The sequence below is a fragment of the Perca flavescens genome, unplaced genomic scaffold, assembly GCF_004354835.1.
Source record: "Perca flavescens isolate YP-PL-M2 unplaced genomic scaffold, PFLA_1.0 EPR50_1.1_unplaced_scaf_32, whole genome shotgun sequence".
Lineage (NCBI taxonomy): Eukaryota > Metazoa > Chordata > Actinopteri > Perciformes > Percidae > Perca > Perca flavescens.
In genome coordinates this window covers 25,001-35,000 of record NW_021166683.1, presented here as the reverse complement: position 1 = coordinate 35,000, position 10,000 = coordinate 25,001, and the positions used below count along the sequence as shown (strand labels likewise).

Genomic DNA, 10,000 nt, shown 5'->3' with positions numbered 1-10,000 from the left:
TAATGGGTGGTTTAGGTCAAGAATTAAAGTGGTGCTTTTAGCGTGACTCTGTGCAGAGAAACTCAGATTTACAGATCTGTCGATTAAATCAGCTAATCGATTAGTCGATGCGACTGAATGATTGTTAGTCGACTAAGAAGTTCATCAATCGAGCACAGCCCCAGCGTAGTGAAATTGGTTTGGATAAAGCTGTTTGGATTACTTCTCAGGGCTTTCCTTGACTAATGACACTCTTAGGCTGTGGATTTTCCCACAATGCAACACACCGATACCTGCCTGTCTCTGACTGTGTGTGATGTTCAGGTGCTGCAGAATCCAGTGGGAAACCCCAGCTTCATCCTGGACCCCGCTGCTGACAGGTGAGCTCAGACTCTCAGGCCACAGCGCTGAGTTTCTACAGGTGTTACCCCTCATGGTCTCTCCAAATATTTGGACTTTGATCACTCAAAATATTCAACAATTTTACGACTTTTTTTTTTTTTTTTTTTTTTTTTTTTCTCAAAATATTAAACTTTTTTTTTTTTAAATATTTGTCTGTCTGTCTGTCTGTCTGTCTGTCTGTCTGTCTGTCTGTCTGAGTTTCTCTAATGCTCGGTGTGTGTGTCTGAGTGAGTGAGTGGGTTTCTCTAATGCTCGGTGTGTGTGTCTGAGTGAGTGAGTGGGTTTCTCTAATGCTCGGTGTGTGTGTCTGAGTGAGTGAGTTTCTCTAATGCTCGGTGTGTGTGTCTGAGTGAGTGAGTGAGTTTCTCTAATGCTCGGTGTGTGTGTGAGTGAGTGTCTGAGTGAGTGAGTTTCTCTAATGCTCGGTGTGTGTGTGAGTGTCTGAGTGAGTGAGTTTCTCTAATGCTGTGTGTGTGGTGGGTGAGTTCGCTCGTGTGTGTGTGAGTGAGTGAGTTTCTCTAATGCTCGGTGTGTGTGTGAGTGAGTGAGTTTCTCTAATGCTCGGTGTGAGTGTCTGAGTGAGTGAGTGAGTTTCTCTAATGCTCGGTGTGTGTGTGTGAGTGAGTGTGTGTCTGAGTAAGTGTGTGTGTGTGTGTGTGTGTGAGTGTGTCTGAGTAAGTGTGTGTGTGTGTGTGTGAGTGAGTGTGTGTCTGAGTAAGTGTGTGTGTGTGTGTCTGAGTAAGTGTGTGTGTGTGTGAGTGAGTGTGTGTCTGAGTAAGTGTGTGTGTGTGTGTCTGAGTGAGTGTGTGTCTGAGTAAGTGTGTGTCTGAGTGAGTGTGTGTCTGAGTAAGTGTGTGTGTGTGTGTCTGAGTGAGTGTGTGTGTTTCTCTAATGCTCGGTGTGTGTGTTCAGGGAGTTTGACGTGGAGGGCGTGGCTGACCCTCGGCTGGAGGTCAAAGGTCAGAGGGCGGAGCCAGCGTGGACCAATCAGCTGAGTCCTGACTCTGCGTGCTTCGAGGGCTCGGCAGGAAGTCTGGAGCAGCAGCACGATGCCGGTCAGACAAACTAATCTCACGCCTTAAAGTTCAGACTTCTCTCCCTGATTATTCAGACTTCTCTCCCTGATTATTCAGACTTCTCTCCCTGATTATCCAGACTTCTCTCCCTGATTATCCAGACTTCTCTCTCTGATTATCCAGACTTCTCTCTCTGATTATCCAGACTTCTCTCCCTGATTATCCAGACTTCTCTCCCTGATTATCCAGACTTCTCTCCCTGATTATCCAGACTTCTCTCCCTGATTATCCAGACTTCTCTCTCTGATTATCCAGACTTCTCTCCCTGATTATCCAGACTTCTCTCCCTGATTATCCAGACTTCTCTCCCTGATTATTCAGACTTCTCTCCCTGATTATTCAGACTTCTCTCCCTGATTATTCAACTTCTCTCCCTGATTATTCAGACTTCTCTCCCTGATTATTCAGACTTCTCTCCCTGATTATTCAGACTTCTCTCCCTGATTATTCAGACTTCTCTCCCTGATTATTCAACTTCTCTCTCTGATTATCCAGACTTCTCTCCCTGATTATTCAGACTTCTCTCTCTGATTATTCAGACTTCTCTCTCTGATTATCCAGACTTCTCTCCCTGATTATTCAGACTTCTCTCCCTGATTATTCAGACTTCTCTCCCTGATTATCCAGACTTCTCTCCCTGATTATCCAGACTTCTCTCTCTGATTATCCAGACTTCTCTCCCTGATTATCCAGACTTCTCTCCCTGATTATCCAGACTTCTCTCCCTGATTATTCAGACTTCTCTCCCTGATTATCCAGACTTCTCTCCTGATTATTCAGACTTCTCTCCTGATTATTCAGACTTCTCTCCTGATTATTCAACTTCTCTCCTGATTATTCAGACTTCTCTCCTGATTATTCAGACTTCTCTCCCTGATTATTCAGACTTCTCTCCCTGATTATTCAACTTCTCTCTCTGATTATTCAGACTTCTCTCCCTGATTATTCAGACTTCTCTCCCTGATTATTCAGACTTCTCTCCCTGATTATCCAGACTTCTCTCCCTGATTATCCAGACTTCTCTCCCTGATTATTCAGACTTCTCTCCCTGATTATTCAGACTTCTCTCCCTGATTATTCAGACTTCTCTCCCTGATTATCCAGACTTCTCTCCCTGATTATTCAGACTTCTCTCCCTGATTATTCAACTTCTCTCTCTGATTATTCAGACTTCTCTCCCTGATTATTCAGACTTCTCTCCCTGATTATTCAGACTTCTCTCTCTGATTATTCAGACTTCTCTCCCTGATTATTCAGACTTCTCTCCCTGATTATTCAGACTTCTCTCCCTGATTATTCAGACTTCTCTCCCTGATTATCCAGACTTCTCACCCTGATTATTCAGACTTCTCTCCCTGAGTCAGGGCAGCTCTGTGGGCCTTGTATTGTAACGTAACATGACTCAGCGTTTCTCTCCCGGCAGCCACAGACTTGCTGAGTCAGGGCAGCTCTGTGGGCCTTGTATTGTAACGTAACATGACTCAGCGTTTCTCTCCCAGCAGACACAGACTCGCTGAGTCAGGGCAGCTCTGTGGGCCTTGTATTGTAACGTAACATGACTCAGCGTTTCTCTCCCAGCAGACACAGACTCGCTGAGTCAGGGCAGCTCTGTGGGCCTTGTATTGTAACGTAACATGACTCAGCGTTTCTCTCCCAGCAGACACAGACTCGCTGAGTCAGGGCAGCTCTGTGGGCCTTGTATTGTAACGCGTAACATGACTCAGCGTTTCTCTCCCAGCAGACACAGACTCGCTGAGTCAGGGCAGCTCTGTGGGCCTTGTATTGTAATGTAACATGACTCAGCGTTTCTCTCCCAGCAGACACAGACTCGCTGAGTCAGGGCAGCTCTGTGGGCCTTGTATTTGTAAACGTAACATGACTCAGCGTTTCTCTCCCAGCAGACACAGACTCGCTGAGTCAGGGCAGCTCTGTGGGCCTTGTATTGTAACGTAACATGACTCAGCGTTTCTCTCCCAGCAGACACAGACTCGCTGAGTCAGGGCAGCTCTGTGGGCCTTGTATTGTAACGTAACATGACTCAGCGTTTCTCTCCCAGCAGACACAGACTCGCTGAGTCAGGGCAGCTCTGTGGGCCTTGTATTGTAACGTAACATGACTCAGCGTTTCTCTCCCAGCAGACACAGACTCGCTGAGTCAGGGCAGCTCTGTGGGCAGTCTGGGTCTGGAGGACGATGACGACACCAACTCTCTGAAGAACCACTTCGAGACGCTGACAGACGGTACTGAGCTCTTCCTCTGACATCAGCAGTCTACCTGTCTACCTGACCTTTAACCCGTGTGTGTGTGTGTGTGTGTGTGTGTGTGTGTGTGTGTGTGTGTGTGTGTGTATGTGTGTGTGTGTGTGTGTGTGTGTGTGTGTGTGTGTGTGTGTGTGTGTGTGTGTGTGTGTGTGTGTGTGTGTGTGTGTGTGTGTGTGTGTGTGTGTGTGTGTGTGTGTGTGTGTGTGTGTGTGTGTCTGTGTGTGTGTGTGTGTGTGTGTGTGTGTGTGTGTGTGTCTGTGTGTGTGTGTGTGTGTGTGTGTGTGTGTGTGTGTGTCTGTGTGTGTGTGTGTGTGTGTGTGTGTGTGTGTGTGTGTGTGTGTCTCTGTGTGTGTGTGTGTCTGTGTGTGTGTGTGTGTCTCTGTGTGTGTGTATGTGTCTGTGTGTGTGTGTGTGTCTGTGTATGTGTGTGTGTGTGTATGTGTCTGTGTGTCTGTGTGTGTGTGTGTCTGTGTGTGTGTGTCTCTGTGTGTGTGTGTGTCTCTGTGTCTCTGTGTCTGTGTGTGTGTGTGTCTCTGTGTCTGTGTGTGTGTGTCTCTGTGTGTGTGTGTGTCTCTGTGTGTGTGTATGTATGTGTCTGTGTATGTATGTGTCTGTGTGTGTGTGTGTGTGTATGTGTCTGTGTATGTGTCTGTGTGTGTGTCTGTATGTGTCTGTGTGTGTGTGTGTGTGTGTGTGTGTCTGTCTGTGTCTGTCTGTGTATGTATGTGTCTGTGTATGTGTGTGTGTCTCTGTGTGTGTGTGTGTCTCTGTGTGTGTGTGTGTGTGTGTGTCTCTGTGTGTGTGTGTGTGTGTGTGTGTGTGTGTGTGTCTGTGTATGTATGTATGTGTCTGTCTGTGTCTGTCTGTGTGTGTGTGTCTGTGTGTGTGTGTGTGTGTGTGTGTGTGTGTGTGTGTGTGTGTGTGTGTGTGTGTGTGTGTGTGTGTGTGTGTGTGTGTGTGTGTCTCTCTCTCCAGAGAAGTTTGACACTGACCTGAGGCTGTTGCAGCCTCCTCCCCCGGAGGAGGAGGAGAAACACTACCTGAACCCTCGACTCAGCATCTCCACGCGCTTCCTGTCCCGCTTCCAGGACAGAGTCAGGTCAGCCTCCGCTCCTGGAAGGACTCGCACTTCGGATACGTCCCAGCGTAGCGTCTGGAGTAGGGCTGGCCTCGACTAAAGAACTCCTTAGTCGACTAACCCTTCATCACGACTAATCGATTAGTTGATTTAATTGACAGAGCTGTGAGCTTTGAGAGGTGGTTAAGACTTGAAAAGAACAATATAAATGTAGTTAATTAACCATCTGTAAAACTGAGTTTCTCCACAATTAATCCTGCAAAAGCACCACTTTAAATCTTGTGTTTACCATAAATGTGCTCAGAAGTTTCTTGGAAATGAGTAATTAAGCATGAATAAGCATAAAAAATGACTAATGGACTAAAGAAATCTTAGTGGACTGAGACCAAAGCTACCGACTCATCGACTGAGAGGTGGCAGCTCTAGTCTGGAGAGCGTTAGCGGAGCAGCGGTGACGGTGTAGTGGTTAGCTTACCGCGGTGGACCCCCTTTACGAGAGTAGCGTAAGTTAGAGCGAGAATGGCACATCAGAGTAAAACATGGTGGCCGGGTTGGCTCAGTGGTGGAGAAGGCGCACATACACTGAGAGGTTAATGTCCAGGGTTGGAGTCCGACCTGTGAGGATTTCCTGCATAACAGTGTGTGTGTGTGTGTGTGTGTGTGTGTGTGTGTGTGTGTTTAGGGCGTGGCCGAGCAGAGCTCCGCCTCCTGTCTCCATGCCGACCAGGATCTTGGAGGAAAGCAGCAACACATCGGTACGAACACCTGAGAGAGAGTGTGTGTGTCTGTCTCTGTGTGTGTGTGTGTGTGTGTGTGTGTGTGTGTGTGTATGTGTGTGTGTGTGTGTGTGTGTGTATATCTCTGTGTGTCTGTGTATATCTCTCTGTGTGTGTATATTTCTCTGTGTGTGTGTCTGTGCATATCTCTGTGTGTGTGTGTATATTTCTGTGTGTGTGTGTGTATATATCTGTGTGTGTGTGTGTGTGTGTGTGTGTGTGTGTGTGTGTGTGTGTGTGTGTGTGTGTATATATCTCTCTGTGTGTGTGTGTGTGTGTGTGTATCTCTCTGTGTCTGTCTGTCTGTCTGTCTGTCTGTCTCTGATTGGCTGTGTGACTGACCCTGACCGTGTCACCACTCTGCTCTGATTGGCTGTGTGTCTGAAGACAGCTGGTGACTAATCATGTGTTTTCAGGTGAGCTCTGGCGTCGAGGTTTCCTCCACCGAGTCCACGCCGAAGGACGACAGCAGCAGCAGCAGCAGCGTTGGTGAGTCAGCAGTTTCTCTCTCGGTGTGTTTCTGATGACTCGCAGGAATGATCTCAGCTGTAAACTTTCAGTTTCTACGTCTTTCAGTTTTTACATCTTTCAGTTTCTACATCTTTCAGTTTCTACGTCTTTCAGTTTTTACATCTTTCAGTTTTTACATCTTTCAGTTTCTACGTCTTTCAGTTTCTACGTCTTTCAGTTTTTACAACTTTCAGTTTCTACATCTTTCAGTTTTTACCACTTTCAGTTTCTACGTCTTTCAGTTTCTACATCTTTCAGTTTCTACATCTTTCAGTTTCTACGTCTTTCAGTTTTTACCACTTTCAGTTTTTACCACTTTCAGTTTTTACAACTTTCAGTTTCTACAACTTTCAGTTTCTACATCTTTCAGTTTCTACATCTTTCAGTTTCTCGTTTTTCATTTTTCCGCGTTTTACGTCTTTCCGTTTTTACATCTTTCCGTTTTTACGTCTTTCCGTTTTTACGTCTTTCAGTTTTTACAACTTTCAGTTTTTACAACTTTCAGTTTTTACAACTTTCAGTTTTTACAACTTTCAGTTTTTACAACTTTCAGTTTTTACCACTTTCAGTTTTTACCACTTTCAGTTTCTACATCTTTCAGTTTCTACATCTTTCAGTTTCTACATCTTTCAGTTTCTACATCTTTCAGTTTCTACATCTTTCAGTTTTTACAACTTTCAGTTTTTACAACTTTCAGTTTTTACAACTTTTCACCCCAAACTTCCCTTTCCCGAGCAACATTAACCAGCTCCGACTGGGGGATCCCGAGGCGTTCCCAGGCCAGGTTGGAGATATAATCCCTCCACCTAGTCCTGGGTCTTCCCCGAGGCCTCCTCCCAGCTGGACGAGCCTGGAACACCTCCCTAGGGAGGCGCCCAGGGGGCATCCTTACCAGATGCCCGAACTACCTCAACTGGCTCCTTTCGACGCAAAGGAGCAGCGGCTCTACTCCGAGCTCCTCACGGATGACTGAGCTTCTCACCCTATCTCTAAGGGAGACGCCAGCCACCCTCCTGAGGAAACCCATTTCAGCCGCTTGTACCCTGGATCTCGTTCTTTCGGTCATGACCCAGCCTTCATGACCATAGGTGAGGGTAGGAACGAAAACTGACCGGTAGATCGAGAGCTTTGCCTTCTGGCTCAGCTCTCTTTTCGTCTAACGGTGCGATAGATTGAATGCAATACCGCACCCGCTGCGCCCGATTCTCCGACCAATCTCCCGCTCCATTGTCCCTCACTCGCGAACACAACCCCAAGGTACTTGAACTCCTTCACTTGGGGTAAGGACTCATTCCCTACCTGGAGAAGGCATTCCATCGGTTTCCTGCTGAGAACCATGGCCTCAGATTTAGAGGTGCTGATCCTCATCCCAACCGCTTCACACTCTGTTGCGAACCGATCCAGTGAGTGCTGAAGGTCGCAGGCCGATGATGCCATCAGGACCACATCATCTGCAAAGAGCAGCGATGAGATCCCCAGCCCACCAAACTGCAACCCTCCCCACCCGACTACGCCTCGATATCCTGTCCATAAATATTACAAACAGGATTGGTGACAAAGCGCAGCCCTGGCGGAGGCCAACCCTCACCTGAAACGAGTCCGACTTACTACCGAGAACCCGGACACAGCTCTCACTTTGGTCATACAGAGATTGGATGGCCCTGAGTAGAGACCCCCTCACCGCATACTACCGCAGCACCTCCCACAGTATCTCCCGGGGAACCCGGTCATACGCCTTCTCCAAATCCACAAAACACATGTAGACCGGTTGGGCATACTCCCAGGCTCCCTCCAGGATCCTTGCGAGTGAAGATCTGGTCCGTTGTTCCACGACCAGGACGGAATCCGCATTGTTCCTCCTCAACCCGGCGTTCGACTATCGGCCGACCCCTCCTTTCCAGCACCTTGGAGTAGACTTTACCAGGGAGGCTGAGAAGTGTGATACCCCTATAATTGGCACACACCCTCTGGTCCCCCTTTTTAAAAGGGAACCACCACCCCAGTCTGCCACTCCTTTGGCACCGTCCCAGACTTCCACGCAATGTTGAAAAGGCGTGTCAACCAGGACAGCCCCTCCACACCCAGAGCCTTGAGCATTTCTGGACGGATCTCATCAATCCCGGGGCTTTGCCACTGTGTAGTTGTTTGACTACATCAGTGACTTCCGCCTGGGAAATCGGCGACAATCCCCCATTATCCTCCAGCTCTGCCTCTAACATAGAGGGCGTATTAGTCAGATTCAGGAGTTCCTCAAAGTACTCCTTCCACCGCCCTATTACCTCCTCAGTTGAGGTCAACAGTGTCCCATCCTTACTGTACACAGCTTGGATGGTTCCCCGCCTCCCTCCTGAGGTGGCGAACAGTTTTCCAGAAGCACTTTGGTGCAGACCGAAAGTCCTTCTCCATGTCTTCTCAAACTTCTCCCACACCCGCTGCTTTGCCTCTTTCACGGCAGAGGCTGCAGCCCTTCGGGCCCTTTGGTACCCTGCAACTGCCTCCGAGTCCTCCGGGATAACATATCCCGGAAGGACTCCTTCTTCAGTCGGACGGCTTCCCTGACCACCGGTGTCCACCACGGTGTTAGTGGGTTACCGCCTCTTGAGGCACCTAAGACCCTAAGACCACAGCTCCTCGCTGCAGCTTCAGCAATGGAAACTTTGAACATTGTCCACTGGGTTCAATGCCCCCAGCCTCCACAGGGATGCACGAAAAGCTCCGCCGGAGGTGTGAGTTGAAAGTCTGTCGGACAGGGGCCTCCTCCAGACGTTCCCAATTTACCCGCACTACACGTTTGGGCTTACCAGGTCTGTCCAGAGTCTTCCCCACCCCTGACCCAACTCACCACCAGATGGTGATCGGTTGACAGCTCTGCCCCTCTCTTCACCCGAGTGTCCAAAACATACGGCCTCAGATCAGATGAAACGATTATAAAATCGATCATTGACCTTGACCTAGGGTGCTCTGGTACCAGGTACACTTATGAGCATCCCTATGTTCGAACATGGTGTTCGTTATAGACAATCCATGACTAGCACAGAAGTCCAACAACAAACAACCACTCTGGTTTAGATCAGGAGGCCGTTCCTCCCAATCACGCCTCTCAGGTGTCTCCATCATTGCCCACGTGTGCGTTGAAGTCCCCAGCAGAACAATGGAGTCCCCCACTGGCGCCCATGCAGGACTCCAGTCAAGGTCTCCAAGAAGGCCGAATACTCCGAACTCCTGTTTGGTGCATATGCACAAACGACAGTCAGAGTTTTCCCCCAACCCGCAGGCGTGGGGAGGCGACCCTCTCGTCCACCGGGTAAACTCCAACACAGCGGCGCTCAGCCGGGGGCTTGTGAGTATCCCCACACCCGCCCGGGCGCCTCACACCCTGGGCAACTCCGGAGAAGAAAAGAGTCCAACCCCTATCCAGGAGTATGGTTCCAGAACCGAGACTGTGCGTGAGGTAAGCCCCACCAGATCTAACCGGGTAGCGCTCCACCTCCCGCACCAGTTCTGGCTCCTTCCCCCACAGAGGTGGTGACGTTCCACGTCCCCAGAGCCAGCGTCTGCTGCCCGGGTCTGGTCCGTCGAGGCCCCCTGACCTTCACTGCCCCCGTGTGGCCAGGGGTCAGTTTTACGTCTTTCAGTTTTTACATCTTTCAGTTTTTACATCTTTCAGTTTTTACATCTTTCAGTTTTTACATCTTTCAGTTTTTACGTCTTTCAATTTCTACAACTTTCAGTTTTTACAACTTTCAGTTTTTACAACTTTCAGTTTTTACGTCTTTCAATTTCTACAACTTTCAGTTTTTACAATTTTCAGTTTTTACAACTTTCAGTTTTTACAATTTTCAGTTTTTCTCGATGTATTTGTCGGTTTGTTCAACTTTTTTGTAAGTTTTTACCGAAGAAGCTCCGACGCGCTTCCCT

The 10,000-nt window shown here is 48.3% G+C and overlaps 1 protein-coding gene across 1 annotated transcript in view; it reads left to right on the top strand.

The window, feature by feature from the left end:
- Positions 1 to 10,000, top strand: part of LOC114551692 (WD repeat-containing protein 62) — a 49,982-nt gene that overhangs the window by 30,990 nt on the left and 8,992 nt on the right. Inside the window, exons 13-18 of the mRNA XM_028572659.1 lie at positions 304 to 359; positions 1,294 to 1,436; positions 3,593 to 3,697; positions 4,694 to 4,817; positions 5,479 to 5,551; positions 5,989 to 6,061. Coding sequence (XP_028428460.1) covers positions 304 to 359; positions 1,294 to 1,436; positions 3,593 to 3,697; positions 4,694 to 4,817; positions 5,479 to 5,551; positions 5,989 to 6,061 — 574 coding nt within the window. The remainder of the gene's footprint in view (positions 1 to 303; positions 360 to 1,293; positions 1,437 to 3,592; positions 3,698 to 4,693; positions 4,818 to 5,478; positions 5,552 to 5,988; positions 6,062 to 10,000) is intronic.